The 15,112-nt window shown below is 49.2% G+C and overlaps 1 protein-coding gene across 2 annotated transcripts in view; it reads right to left on the bottom strand.

Moving 5' to 3' along the window:
* The window catches only part of URB1 (URB1 ribosome biogenesis homolog), a 62,471-nt gene that overhangs the window by 35,797 nt on the left and 11,562 nt on the right, over positions 1 to 15,112 (bottom strand). For both annotated transcript variants that reach the window (XM_082395021.1, XM_082395020.1), the window contains exons 8-15: positions 13,952 to 14,076; positions 10,217 to 10,412; positions 8,551 to 8,688; positions 5,868 to 6,041; positions 5,178 to 5,307; positions 4,349 to 4,465; positions 3,068 to 3,180; positions 1,078 to 1,197 (exon numbers count right to left, since the gene is read on the bottom strand). In XM_082395021.1, the coding sequence (XP_082251147.1) occupies positions 1,078 to 1,197; positions 3,068 to 3,180; positions 4,349 to 4,465; positions 5,178 to 5,307; positions 5,868 to 6,041; positions 8,551 to 8,688; positions 10,217 to 10,412; positions 13,952 to 14,076 (1,113 nt within the window). The remainder of the gene's footprint in view (positions 1 to 1,077; positions 1,198 to 3,067; positions 3,181 to 4,348; positions 4,466 to 5,177; positions 5,308 to 5,867; positions 6,042 to 8,550; positions 8,689 to 10,216; positions 10,413 to 13,951; positions 14,077 to 15,112) is intronic.

Genomic DNA, 15,112 nt, shown 5'->3' with positions numbered 1-15,112 from the left:
CAAGACAGTGACCCCAGTCAGGCTGAATCATCTCAATGTGGCTTCTCAAGACCCAGGCCTGGGCCAGAAGCACCACCTTAGTTCTGTTCTAAGGGAGCAGAACTTGTTACGAGGCAGGACTTGGTTAAATGACATCCCCAAATGGCCCGACGACAGAACTCGGGGTCTCAGCAGCCCCTCGGCACGAGCCCTGCACAGAGTGCTCTGAGGGAGAGCCCGACATGCCATTCCACCCACACGCAGGGAGTGATCATGAAATCACACGTGCACAACCCTGTAGAGGAGGACATTTCGCGTCCTCCAAGCAGCTCAGGCGAGGTTGAAGGGTGGCAAGACTACTGGCACTTCAAAGGTAAAATCTCTGTACCCTAAATACAATGAATATAATTTTTCTAGCAACCCGCCCGGCCCCGGCCCTGACCAGGATGTCTGCTGCCCAGTGGAACCAAGGAACTAGATTTCCTAGCGCTGCAGCAAGACCTGACGTAGCCCTGGAAAATGAGTTCAAGTGTAAGAAAGAAGAGACGCCAACAAACTCCTCGTTCCCTTCCGCTGACTCTGGTGACACCTGTGCTGTGGGTGACGGCCGCGGTCAATCGCCAGGGCCCTGGAGAAGGCTGAGTCTGGGGCTGAGGGAAGAGGCGTCGCCTATTAAATTGTTCCCCAGAGGGCTGAAATCTAATGTTTACTGAGTCTAGAATGTGCCAGGCATGGCCTACTATTTGATCACACGTAACCTCCCTTGCAATCCTACGGTTTTGTTATTCCCGTTCACCACGAGAAAACTAAGTTCAGAGAGGTTAAGCAATTTGTCCAGTGCCACCCAGGAACGGCAGAACCAGGACTCAAATCTTGGAACAGGACTTCAAAGTGCCCGCTTTTCCCATTTCACCAGGTTGCCTCTTGGGAACACAGCCAGGTTAATACAGAATACATTAAAATTGCCATAAAACCTTCTGTTTTTAAATTGTAACAGTCCTAATACATCCTTAATTCAACAACTGTTGACTAAGCATCTACTATAAGGAAGATTGTACAAAACGCTTCTAGAACTAGGAACTGGTAGAAAAGGCTCACCTTCACGATCAGAAGTTTGGTTGATGACTTGAGATGCGAATGGCTACTGGTCACAAACATCTTCATCAGTAAGTAAAACACGGATCGCTTTCCTCCAATAATTTCTGCATCTGGGCCTTCCTGGAGTTTGAACAATAGAATATTATAAATGTAACAAAGGCCACTACTTGCTGAGCAAACAGGTACTGCATGCCCAGTGTTCTTCCCGGCCTCTCATCTCATCTCATTTTAACCACCACTCGGCAAGCCTGCCGGGAGGCTCTACACGAGGAACCTCAGGAGTTAGGAGCTCCTCCCACACCCCCGAAAGCAGCTGTAGTTAACATCAGTCACAGCAGGAAGCACGGGGGCCCTTCAGGTGCTTCGCATACGCTGACTCACTTTGTCCTCCCAACAAGCCTGCGGTGGGGACAACCGTCACCCCCGTTTCACATGTGCAGACACTGAGGCACAAGGAGGTAACGGCTGTTTAATGACCGAGGTGGGACTCAAGCCCAGGAGCCCTGGCGCAGACACGGCACTGGCTGGTGGCGGGTGGCTGGCGGGGAAACACACCACCCAGGGCCGCCTGACTCCGTCCAACGCCACGCTTGCTGCATTTCAGCAAGATGCCGGCGCTGATATAATCGGTTCCTTACACATAAGCAAGCCTCTTAACAAAGGCTTCTGGGCTTTGAACACATGGAGCTCCAGATTCCCAGCCCAGACTCCGATGCATCTGTGTCTCCCTGGAGCGTCCCCACAGCCCTGGTCTGAGCACATGAGGGCTATTGTTCACAAAGCCCAGCAGACCCACCTTATGAGCAAAAAATGAAGCATGCGATATAAACTAATATGTTAATACCAGTTCTTTCAAGGTAAGAGGCCTCTGTTCCCTTTCCAACTAAATCGTCAAGACCCCAGTGGCCCAGTTCAGCTGGGGTAAAAACTAAACACCCCAGACTCAGCCGTCATCTCACTGGGGTCCTGGCAGCGACCTCACGGGGGCTGTCAAGTTGAGAGCAGGGTCTGGGCAACACTGCCTGGGTCCAATCCTGGATCCCCTACTTACGGCTGGGACCCCACGGAAGCCTCCTAACCACTCAGCTCCAGCTGTCTCGTCTGTTAAGTGGTGATAAATGAGATACATAGCACACTCATGCCGAGCCTGGCATTCAGTAAGTTCTCAGTGAGAACTATCCTCAACTATGAGGCAGGTGAACCTTAGAAAGAGGACTTAGGGGAACACAGAGATCCCAGTGCCACGGTGTTCTTTTCCCTTTCTGGAAATATCACCTCTGAAAGTGCCAGTGTACGTTTCCGCACTAGTGGTTCCATACAAGAGCTCATAGAAGATGTAAGTCATTAAAACAAGTCATCTGAGCCACTGAGAAACACACTCAGACAACGCTTAATTTGGCCTGGTCGTTTTCCCTCTTTGGATAGAAGTGACATGGCATCCTGTGTTTAAATACAGAGGTAAATATCTGTTGCACCTTGAGTTCCCTTTACGATTCAACATTATGTTCTCCAGAAATCCTAGAAGACATTATCAAAGACACAGAAAACAACGCCAGCAATCTTTACTGATTTTTCCACCAGCCTCAACCCTCTCCTGGCTTGGTGTCTATTCCCATCTCTGTCTTAAGTTCTTCCAGGATGAGGACAAAGGAGAAGGAAATGTATTTTGTTTATTTCCAAAAAGGTTTTTAAAGGACAAGAAAAATGTAAAAGAGTCAAGAGAAAAAAAGTACAAAAACTCCCAACACCCAGCAATAATATATTTTCAGTAAGGATAGCTAAGCACCTTACTTTTGCAAAGCAAAGAGATTCCTGGTTCACAAATCAGGACCTGGCCTCTGCTCTAGAGGCCTCTCTCTAAAAGGAGAACCGTCAACGTCTTCCTTCGCAACCAGCAGTCAGGGTTCTGATGCAGCTAGAAATTCCCAGGCCAGAAAGCCGACAAGCCTGCAGGTGAGCTAACAACAGAGGCGGGGTCACGGCCTCCTACCTGGGCCTTTAACCACAGAAACTTGCTGGCGGGCAGTGCCAGGGCCACCTTGAGAACAAGGTGCTGCAGGGTGAGAGGCACCTCCTCACGCAGGCCCTCCTCCGAGATGACGCCTGTGGGCGGGAAAGAGGAAGACAGATGAGACATCGGGGGGTGGGGGGCGGGCGCGGGGGCCCAGCTACTGCTGCCCTGGCCACGAGGACGGGACAGGGAACTGTCCAGGGAACTAGGCAGGAAGACGTGGGGTTCCGCCTGTCCTTGTCCTGCGGTCACCCTCACACAGGCTGTGCCCGCTCTCCTGCCCACACACCTCACTGACACATCCCCCCATCCCAAGGTCTATCCAAGTCCTTCACCAAAGAGCGGGGGTGCTGTCTGCCCGTCCCTGCACTCGGCCCACAGTGACCTCCTCCTACAGCTCAAAGCCCCCAGTGCACACTGCCCTCCAGGTACAGTCTCTCGTGAGTGTGACCCCTGGTGCGGGGCACAGGCCTTGCTCCCTAGACGGCAAGCATCTTGTGCACAGCCTGCGGCTGCCTGGGTCTGAGACGGGGTCCTCAGCCTCTGGCCTGATTTCTGGGTTAATCCTTTGCTTGGGAAGGACGTGGTACCAAATGTTAAATGGCCACTTTATAGTAAATCTCATATTCTTACAGCAAGAGAACTTTTTGCCTTTAAACCATCAAAAAGTTAATTACAGCTTTTTGAATAGGATTATTTCAGTAGCTTATATAAATTCCAAGAATGATATTTCCGCAAGACTTCCTCCGTAGGCCCAATTATAAAGTCAGTTTTATTAGACAAACTTTTCCATCAAGGAAACGTGGCCAGACAAGCATAATGTTACTTTTACAAGATGTGGTTTGAACTTCACTGGGTAAAATATGAGTAACTATGTCAGAAGTGCCTTGCATGACCGGGACCTCCTTCTAAGGGGCTCTCATTTCTGCACCCCTCTTCCTTTGCAAAGAGGCTTTAGAATTAACATCACATAATCTCATCTGTCGATCACCCACGGCAGGCAACGCAGCCTGGCTGGCTTCTCCCTTCTCTCTTGATGCTGCCAAGTGTTCATCTGATATCTCCTTAAGGAAGACCAGCTATTTACAAAACATTGGTCCAGATGAAAACAGCCCGGCTGGCGGATCACACGCGCCGGCCACAATGCCCAGCAGCCTTCCCAGTCCTCGGCTCCGGAGCCTCTGCTCCAGTTTACCCACACGTCCTTCACCCCCACTGGCAGCACCAGGAGAGGGCCGCCCACCATCCCTCGAGACGCACCTTTCAGGAGCTTGCTGAAGTCAAAGTTGTACTGCATGACCACGTGCGGGACCACCTTCTGGTAGAGGCAGATGACCTGGAGCAGGACGGCTTTCAGAAGAATGGTTTCTGCATCATCTGAACCAGAATTAAACAGCTTGAATCAGGAAACACACTTGCTCTCTGTCCTCAATCAGTGAGCCATCGAACCACCCGTGACCCATCACAGTCAACTGTATGTGGAACACTGAGGCTGCAGACAGATCCCCGTGGAGCGAGATTTAAGGAGTCAACGTGGTAAAAGTCAAAAGTGCTCAAACAGGCTGGGTCTAAATCCCGATTTCACCGCTGTGATCTCGGACAGGGTAAAGCTACTCTGTCTCTCCGTGCTTTAGCGTCCTCGTCTGAAAAATGGGGACACGCGGCAGTGCCTACCCTACAGGGCCGCGCGAGGATGAAAGAGGACAGAGAGATGAGACGTGAAGCCCACCGCCTCACCAGTGACAAGGTCTGAGTCAACACATCTTATTTCCAGGGGGACCGTGTAGCCCACCGCTATCCGCAGAACAAAAGAGAGGCCACCTCCCTCACGGAAAGGCCAGAGCATGCGGCACTCATCATACAAGTTTTTAGAGAGACACAGTGTTTGCATAAATCTTGGGCACATTTCTAACAGATGTTAAAACTCAGTGTACAATGCCATGCTCATTCTTCTCCCTAAGCCCAGAAGGACACAGGATCCATTCAGAGCCAGAGAGGCCTTCACAAGCCCCCTAGACCAGCCCCTCTGGACAGGAGGCGCCCCGGCTGCCTGTGTCAGTGGTTTCTGCAAACAGAAGAGGCCCCTCACCGCTCTGGAGAGCCACGCAGGTGGCAGGGGCCCTGTTGCCCCTTTTCTTCGCTTTCTCATCATCCTGTTCTGTCTCCTGCTTCCTAAGTGACTGCCAGACCCACACGATGGCATTCAGGTCTGGTAAAATCTAAAAGGGAAAACAAAGAAACAAAAAATCAGTCACGTTGAAAGGAAGAGAAACAAATGAACTGAACCTACTAACAAGGAGAAGCAAAGAACAGAGGAGAGGGGCCAGCATGTGAGAGTGTGTGCGTGTGACCGAAAGAGGTCCCGGCCTCTGGGAGCTCTGTTTTGGGGTATAATTCCCAGAACTGAACACTGTAAGGATTTGGTGGAAACACAAGCACCGATCATTAAAACAAACCCCTGAAGACTTGTTCACCGGAGCCAGACACTGGGAACCAAGAAACTCATCCTCACGGCCGGCTGGGGGCACCCAGCCCAGCAAGCCCTTGGCTCTCCCGGGCACCCACCCAGTCCGCGGACGCCTGGCCTCCCTGCTCACCAGACCGAGCCCCAGGGAGGAAAGGAGCAGGCCACCCGTCACTGCAGCCCCAGTCCTGATGAGACCGGAGTCCCAGGAGCACCCCAACCCCTTCCCTTCCTTCGCACCCGCCCTCTGGGCCCCTCTGGTGTGCTCGCCTGTGACCCCTGTAAGCAAAGGCCAAGCCTGGCTCCCGGGCCTACCTTGCTCAGGGCTTCTCTGAAGAGCCGCACAAAGTCCTCCATCATCGCGGCCGTGTACACGCCCGACTCCTGCCAGGCCCCCTTATTCAGGCAGTAGTCGACAGTCTTTGAGGCTCTTTTCAAAATGACGGAAATAAGGGATAAAGCTGTGTGTTTCACTGATTTGCTGTCCAGCTGGGAAGAAAAAGAGGTAAATCCACAAGTGTCTTTGGGCCGCACTGGTGGACACAGAGCGCCCAGGCCCTGGCCCTCCCCAGGAGCCCGCCGGACCTCTGCGCTGTGCATTGGTGGCCCGGGGACCCTGCCCGCTTCACCTCCTGCAGATGTGACCTCAGCAGTTGCCGGGAGCGCGGTTACTAAAGGTGGCGTCCGATGGTTATTCTTAACTGCTGTTCCACAGTCTGTTTTTGGTAAAGTCTTCCCTGACCACCACTCGGCTCCACAGATTACCTGCCTTGACAACAGCCGAGATCCCACCGGGACCCGACCGGCCTCTCCACTTATCATCAGGTGGAGAGATGACGGGCCAGGGCACCAGGCACCCGAGTCCGGCCAGCCACCTCTAGGCGCACAGCCTCCACCCCAGGCCTCCCACATCCATACTCTCTACCTGGATTCAGACAGCCAGGAGGGCCTTCAAAATCCTCACTCGCTGAAGAGGTTCAAGAACCTGTGCTATTACCACAAAGAGGGAAAGGCTAGGCCCCGGCCGGTGGCAGTATGTCCCTGGGCCAGCAGCAGCGAGGACGTCTCCTGGGACTCAGGAGACAAGTTCGATCTCAGGCCCAGCCGAGCCCAGCCCAATGCCATCAGCCCCGGGTGACTCCCAAGTACAGAGAAGTCCAGGGAGCACCAGCTGGGATGCTGCAGCTTTACAGTCAGGTAGAAACAAGAAGGTTTTCTGATGGGCCTTCAGTTTAATAACACCCCAGGCCCCCAGCACTCCAGCTGGCTGGCGTCTCATTTTACATGGACATTGTACACTAAAGTAGCGCTACATTAAATGTCTTAAACCAATAACCACTCCCACCCCATCATCACTTCAAAGGCAGGACCCGAACGAGTGTAAACACGTACACCCACCAGCTTGGAGTGCAAAGCTCGGTCAACAGCCTGAGACCCTGTCTCTAAACACGTTCCTGTTTCCTGTTTCTAAAACAAGCTCACTCTTTTCCTTCTGATCTAAAATGTACGCCATTAAAATTCTGCAGATAACACCGTAAAGAATACAAGAAAAACGTCATTAAAAAACCCCACGCACTCCTAAGTCCACCCCCCAGACACACCTGTCTCTGGTGTCACTTGTACGAACACACTGTCGCAGCTCAGAAAGGGCCGTTGACGAGAAGGCGAAGCTGTGGCCTCCCCTCCGCTGGCCCTGGGCCTGCACAGGACGGCAGCCTCGGCAGGAGAGGAGGCCACGTGCTCTCCCCGCCCCATGGCCACCCCGCCCAGCGGATGGAACACCCCCTAGGGGCACAACCCCTCTCTCCTGAAACAGCGTGACAGGGAGCGAGACAGCCTTTTATATCCAGACTGGGGTATGTACCGGGGTCGGCTCAAAGGGCAGTGTAAATGCAGCCGGCCAGACTGAAACTATCTTCTACCCGTGAAGAGGCGGCATCAGACACCTTCCTTTCAATTCTACTTTACAAGTCCCTGGAATAAGAGATCTTGTGTCTCTCACAAAACAGATGGGCAAGCTAGCTGGGTCCTAACCCTGATTCTATGATTTGGCAACCACAGCAAAAGGCCTTCCTGGCCGGTCCCACCCAGGCCTCTTCCTCTTCACTCCAGCGCCTCCCCCCGGGCCCCTGGCCACTCTCAGCACAATCCCTGGACGGGTATCAAGAAATGCTCAATCCCACCGCACAGGCCAACGAGTCTTCGCCAATTTACAGTAACTGCCCCATCACCACCGGAGCCGACCCACTACGGCAGACCCTGGTCCTGCTGTGTTCAGATAACGACCCAGCCTGCCTGAAGGATGGGGACTCCACCCACACCGAGGAAACCCCAGGCCCTGCACTCCCCTGAACACCTGGCCTCCCCAGGTGGGTCTTGAGGCAACCTGGGTTTCGGAGGGGCGGGCTGGCCTAGGACCCGTGTATGCCAACAATTCATGGCTGTCCACCTAAGGCCATGAGTTATGGTGAAAAATGCATGGGTCCCTCACAGTGTGGTTTCTCACGGGACTTGGGAACCTTTATAATAAATAATGACATGGACTTGAAGTATCTATCTTTTCCTTGGACATGTCCTCCCCAAACTCCTGAAACAGCTGGTCCTCAAAGTAAATGTTCCCCAGAAAACTTACCACTATTCATTTAAACCACAAAAGAAAGGATTTGCTAGGCAAGCCTCAGTCCTGCCCTATCCAGAGTTCCTAAAGTAATGAGACTCGAACACATGACATTAGGCTGCAGCTGAGCACACTTCCCCTCCCTCCCTTGCGAAGGCCCAGAGCCATGGAGGGGTCCTGCCGTCCCGGCTCTGTGCTGGAGCAGGGCAGGCATGTGCCTCGGGCCCCAGGGCACCGTCCGCGGGCGAGTGGACACATGGAAAGCCGCAGAGGCTCTGACAAAACACGAACCAATACATGCAGGCCGGTATTCTCGGCACAGTCCCCAGCACGGCCAGTGGGGCGAGCGGGAGAGAGTCTGGAAGCAGGGTCCCCACTCACGTTCAGTGCTTGGGTGAACATGATCTTATTGCACACCAGGGGCACAGTGGTCACCATCACCATTGCCAGGAGCCGAGGCAGCGGGATGAACTCTCTGGTCTGAAACGCCCGGGAGATGTCTGGCTGGGCAGCGTAGATCTAGGGAAGGGAGAACAGAGAATGAGCTGGTGGCGGAGGTTAGCTTTCAAGTCTGAGTCTGTCTGATTGTAGGCACCCAACAGTAAAGCCGCTGCAGTGAAACAACTACAGTAATAAAGGTCCAAGGCTCGCCACAAGGAACAAGGTCTGGAATATTAACCCCTAAATCCACTTGTTAGAGACAAGTCGGGTCATGAGACTGTTACTGGGGACGGCGACCTTCAAAGCAGAGCCTGGTCTGTGGTCTGGGGAGCCTCTTAAAACCTCTGATGGCAAACAAGTCACTGCTAGAACTCATAACCGGATTATTTACTCACCAGTTACTGCACTTGGCAGGCACCTAACAAAGTATGTCATCTTTTCAACACTTCATGACAACTCTTTGGGGTAGGGATATTTTATATCAAGATAAAATATGTTTACAGATGACAAAACTGGACCTCGATGAGGCTAAGTAATTTCTCTAGGGCCATGAGGCTAGAAGGCAGAGAAGCAAGGGCTCCCATCCTGCCCTGCGACGGCCGCGCACCTGCCCCTGCCCCTCCGGAGAGCAGCATCAGGGCCGCTCCCGACAGGGGTGGTGGCCACAGGGATACCGTCACCAAAGTGGGGGGCAGAGTGCCTCCTTCTTGTCCCAAATACACGCTGGGAGGGAATTCCCCGGTGGTCCAATGGTTAGGACTCAGAGCTTTCACTGCCAAGGGTGCAGGTTCGCTCCCTGGTAGGGAATTAAGATCCCGCAAGTCACGTGGTGTGGCCATAAAAAGAAATAAAAAGCAAACACCCAAATACACGCTGGGACCACCGCACACACAGGCATTCAAGGAAAATGAGGGAATACGTGAATAAAAGTTTGTTTTACAGGTAACCCCATGCCCAGGTCAAGGCACAAGAAAATAATCCCAGGTGTGTCACCATTAGGCAGTCCATAAATCAGAGAGACAGAGAGAGAGAGAGAGAGAGAGAGAGAGACGAGAGAGAGACAGAGAGAGAGACAGAGAGAGGTGAAGCGAGCCGGGCAGTACTGCCTAAGAATCTGAAGCAGGCACTTCCTTTGGTAGATGAGGGGAGGTTGACACCCATGATCAGATGGAAATTAACTCATATCCACTTGAACAGACCACCAATTCACAGCTTACTTCAAGTTGTTCTAAGTACTTGAAATGGCAATCTTTAAAAACTATTGTACAGTTCAGACATTTCACTAATTCCAGCCCAATGTGCCAAAACTCATCAAGATCTCACTCTGAGCAAAATCTGGTTGAAGAAGATGAAACTGGCTCAACAGATAGATTCAAAAGCATAAACCTCAAAATTCAGCTCAGTGAAAAGTACAACGTCCTTAGAGGATAAAGACACCAAATTAACATCATCTAAAATATGCCCTGCAGAACGGCTGAAAGAAGTGCCTCATCCTGCAGAGTTTATCAGAACGTCACTCACCCTTCACCCCTCACCGCTACCAACTCCTCACACCCACCCGCCCACGACCCCATCTAGCAGACGTCGAAACGCCCATGGCCTTCACCTTGTTTAGCAGCTTGATGTTACTGGACCAAGTGGACTGCACCCTTGGGAGAAAGGAGAACGTCACTTCCTTGAAGTACTTGTTCAGTAAGTCCGGGCACACTTTCAGGATGTTCACCACAAGTTCAGCGACCAGCTCATCGTCTGCTGCAGTTTTCAAACCCAGCAGGAAGTGCAGGAGAGTCAGGTTTCCTCCTCTGCCAGGGAGAGAGAGAACAGAGAGGGGTGAGCAGGGAGTTTTCACAAAGCACTGAGAGCTCAGGATGACAGGGGTAGCTCCGCTCAGTAAACACACGGCTGTGACACAGTGATGGGAAAATTCCATTTCTCGTGAATTTCCCTCACAGCAGAAAGTGAGATGTTTTCATGGTCTGTAGGGCTCCCACTCTCCACCAAAGGGCCTGAACTTCACTCCTCAACTTCTGAGTGGCTGAAAAAGTCTCTGCCTTGTCCTGTTCCCCACCTCTCCTTCCCTCCCTTGAGTTCCAGCTGACTTTTAAAGAAGAGGAAATTTTAAAATTTTCTTTTGTGATTTTACTGACCGCTTTCCTCCAACCACACACAAAAAAGCACATATGTAAAGATGTATGTGTGCGCTAAGTATAAAAATACAGAGAACGCATTTTTCTTTTAAAAAGATTGTTTTTTTCCCCATGAAGTGCTCACAAATTGCCACAGTCCAGAGTGCCACAAAATTATTTCTAAAACTCAACCAGATGGCACAGAGTCCTTCTACGGGTTTCTGCTTCCTCTGTTTCTAGCTAATTTCAAACTCCTACGCTTTCACTTCACAGCCGGAAGAAGCTATTATAGGGGGAATAATCTACTGTATGAAAAGAGTCAAAACTTGTCCCAAAGTGGGCACTTTTCAAAAATATAAGAAGATGATAAAAACAGGAAAACGTAGACATTAAAACTCGGAGAAAGGGAGCACCTGGCCCAGGATCTACATGGCCAAGTAGGTTTTACCCCCACATACCTTTTAAGAAAAGACGCCTTTTCATATCTGCTTGTCCCTGGGAAGTCATAATATCCAGAAAAAAATCAAAATTTGCCTCATTGGCGTGTCATGTTGATGGCTTCTGGGATCACCACGTTTTGTAGCCCCTTATAAACTGACCAAAACTAAGATGCAATATGACACTTTACAGACAATAAAAATTTTTCAAAACTCGAATTAGAAAGAGTATTAATTTTGATCAGAAAGCTATCCTTTAAAAAGCTTAGAATTCTTAATAGGAAAATATCATGAGCAAAACATAGTTTGTGCTTTCATATGCATGGAATGTTAAATTTGCAAAGAGTGGGACTTCCCTGGGGGTCCAGTGGTAAAGAATCTGCCTTACAATGCAGTGGACGTGGGTTCGATCCCTGGTCAGGGAACTTAGATCCCACATGTAACGGGGCAACTAAGCCCACGTGCCACAACTACTGAGCTCGCATGCCTCAACTAGAGGGCTCACGTGTCGCAAACTACAGAGTCCACGTGCCCTGGAGCCCGCACCACAACTAGAGAAGAGAAAACCTGCACGCCACAACTAGAGAAAAGCCCGTGTGCCGCAATGAAAGATCCTGCGTGCCGCAACTAAGACCTGACGCAGCCAAAAATAAATTTAAAAAATTTAAAAAAAAAAGGTTTACCTAGAAACTTAAAAAAAAAAAATTTGTGGAGAGTGCCAAAAATACTACACACACACACAATTTTAATCAATGATGTAATAAAATGAATAGCATTTAATTTAGAGTTTGCAACACGTGCCAGACACTGCTCGAGGCAGTTACCACACACTGCCTCTCTCTGAGGTGGGCACTAATTGTATTTCCTTTTTACAGATGAGGCAACATTGGCAGAGAGGAGTAGTAACCGCTGAGGTCTCAGAGGCACTCCAGAAACTGTTCTCTGAACCTCCACAGTAAGGCTCAGCAAGCTCTGGCCCACCACCTGCCTTTGTCAATAAAGCTTTATTGGAACACAGTTACACCATTTGTTTACTTACAGCATGGCTGCTTGGGTGCCACAATGGCACGGCTGAGTGGCCACAGTAGGGACTGTATGGCACACCAACCCTAAAATACTTACTATCTGGACCTTTAGAGAAAAGTTTGCCAACCCTTGCCTACACTGTCATGCCTCACTTTCAATGCCTACTATGTGCCAGGCACTGTCGTAGGCTCTGGGGATTCAAAACAGACTAGTCTCTGTTCTCACCAATTCTTGCCTATTGGGTAATGAACAAGCAAATAAATAAATATGCAAGATGGTGATAAGTCACCATCAGAAGCAAGGGCCAGGCGAAAGGGCAGTGACAGTGGAAGGACTATCTCAGAAGAGGGCTGCCAGGGAAGGCCTCTCTGATGTGGCGACATCTGCACGGAGACCTGCAGGAAATGAGGGAGCTTTACGACCACTGGGAAAGGAGGCATTTCAATTTTCTCAAAGCTTTCCATTAACACCCCACAAACAAAACTCCCTTCCTCTCTCCTAAGCACAAACATTTGTCTTTTGCCCACGGCTGAAAAATTTTACATAAACCATAGCTTATTTAAACACACCCACAACCACTAGTTGATTCAATATGCTCATTAAATGATCATCTATTTTATGGGTCTCCTTAATAGGGAAAAAAAGTCTTTTTAGCATGGTGTTATATTAAGACTCAAGAAGTCTGCTCTTACATTTCAGCAAGAAAACAAGCTTACTCTCACTGATGAGAGAAAAGCTACAATATCACCAAAACAAAATTAAAAGGAATGACATGGCAAGTTAATTCATAATAATCACAGAATCAAAACAAGTTCAAAGCCACAAGCAGGGAAAAAAATCCCCACCGAATTAATCCCATTATGAGGGATCAGTCATTTCCTGACTGGTTGAAACCAAATCAAACCATCTCTATCCTTATAATAAAATGTCAAGGGGGTAAAACTAAGGGTCACTCACAATGACCAGAAAATATGTCCAGTGTTTTTAATTGTCAAATGGGAAAAGAGCAGGTTAATGAACAATATATCTAACAGTAGGCGTTCTGGTTTAAAAATTAATAACATGGATATGTATTATAGGTCTATGACTCTAAAGAGAAAGTCCAAAAGAATATAATCTAAATCATTAGCTGTGGACTTTGTTTCCTTACTGATGAAATGTTATCATAATGGTGAAATATGAAATAAAACGTAAAAACAAAACTTTGAAATCCCAACTCATCAGCAGCTGTGCCCGAGGAGACAAGGGTTGTGTAGCTGTCACGAGTGTGGGCTGGGAACCAGATCTCCTAGGTTCCAGTCTGAGCTCTGCCACTTTCAGGGTGAGTGACCTGCTTTCTGTGGGCCCATTTTCCTCATCTGCAAAACTGGGGTAACAATGGCACCCACCTAGGACTGCGGTGAGGCATGAGAGGGCACCCCATCTCTGGGAAGGAGGATGTAACAGAATTATTCTCAGATCCAGCCGGCACATAGTTGCCGAGTGAACACACAAAGCACCTTCCTGGGTGAGATACCTCACACTGTGTGTCTGAGTCAACTGCTACCCTGAGACTCTGCCCCGAGGGCACACAACGAACAGGAGCCCTCTGGGTCCTATTCTGAGTTCATCCCTAAAATGAGTCAGATAATGCCTAAAATGCTAGTTCTAACACACTACAGTTCCGTTATTTAACAGATTTCCACTGTAAGTCACACATGTGATGATCTCTGAGAACTCACACTCAGGATTCACACGGGCGTTACACTTTACCTGCCGAAGGTACCAAGAGACGCGTCATAAAAATTAATCCCATGCTTGAGCGAACAGCAGAGATCCATCAGGAAGTTATGAACAAGCTCCCTCACCATGGTTTTCCCTGCGTCTTCAGCAGAAGTCTACGAGGGTTTCAAAGAAATTCAGTGAAAATCCCAAGTTCAGAAGTCTTACGAACAACTACAGGGTAAAAACTGGACAATATCACATGCCTAATGGCAACTTAGAAAACATTTTAAATTGAACATTTGGTGTAATTCAAAAACAAAAAACCCCACAGAAAAACAGAAACACCAATCAAAATTTAAAAATACTCTTATATGTGGAATCTAAACAAAATAAATAACACAAGAACAATTTTTTTAAAAAGCTCACAGATGCAGAGAGCAGATTAGTGGCTGCCAGAAGTGGGGGTCAAGGGGGTGGGAAAAACGGGCCAACTGTGGTTTTCTGTTTGTTTGTTTTTTACTTCAAATAAATTGAATTTAAAATGTTCTTTTTAAAGTTGAACAAACAGGGAGTTGCTGGAACAACAAGAAACTACAGATAACTTGAGGTTTTATGTCATTTGTTATTGTTTCCGAGCACTTCACAATAATTCTTATAGCAGCCCTGTGAGTCTGGCAGGGCAGACAAGATGACACCCATCTCACGAATGAGCAAACTGTGGATGAGACAGCTGAAGTCGTCACTGAGTTAGGAAGTGCACAGCACATCAGTATCAGGATCCCCAGCACTAAAGATTCTCTGTTTACAGCATATGCTTTAAATAGAACATTTTTTCTAAGCTTTTTCTTGCTTCTGCATTGTGATACTGCAACAGAAGAAATAAATATTTGGTCATCATCTCCAGTTCCTGGCAAAGAGCTCCTAAATCCCTCAGAATCTCCTAGGTGATAGGGGCATCTTTCATTCTAATGAGGCAACTCTTAATGGGCCCCAGGAGAGCTTCAGGATGGGGTCTGGACGCCAGAGTGTAACCGGTAATGAGAGCATCACTTAATTCCCTGATTCTGAATGTCCTCACCTATAAAATAGAACCATTAAAAAAAAAAAAAAAAAAAAACTCGGGACTTCCCTGGCGGTCCAGTGGTTAGGACTCGGCGCTTTCACTGCCTTGGGCCCGGCTTCCATCCCTGGTCAGGGAACTAAGATCCC

Source organism: Balaenoptera borealis (assembly GCF_965194805.1).
Source record: "Balaenoptera borealis genome assembly, chromosome: 5".
In the NCBI taxonomy this organism is placed as follows: domain Eukaryota; kingdom Metazoa; phylum Chordata; class Mammalia; order Artiodactyla; family Balaenopteridae; genus Balaenoptera; species Balaenoptera borealis.
Note: the sequence above shows the minus strand (reverse complement) of the source record. Positions and strands in the feature narration are given on the sequence as shown.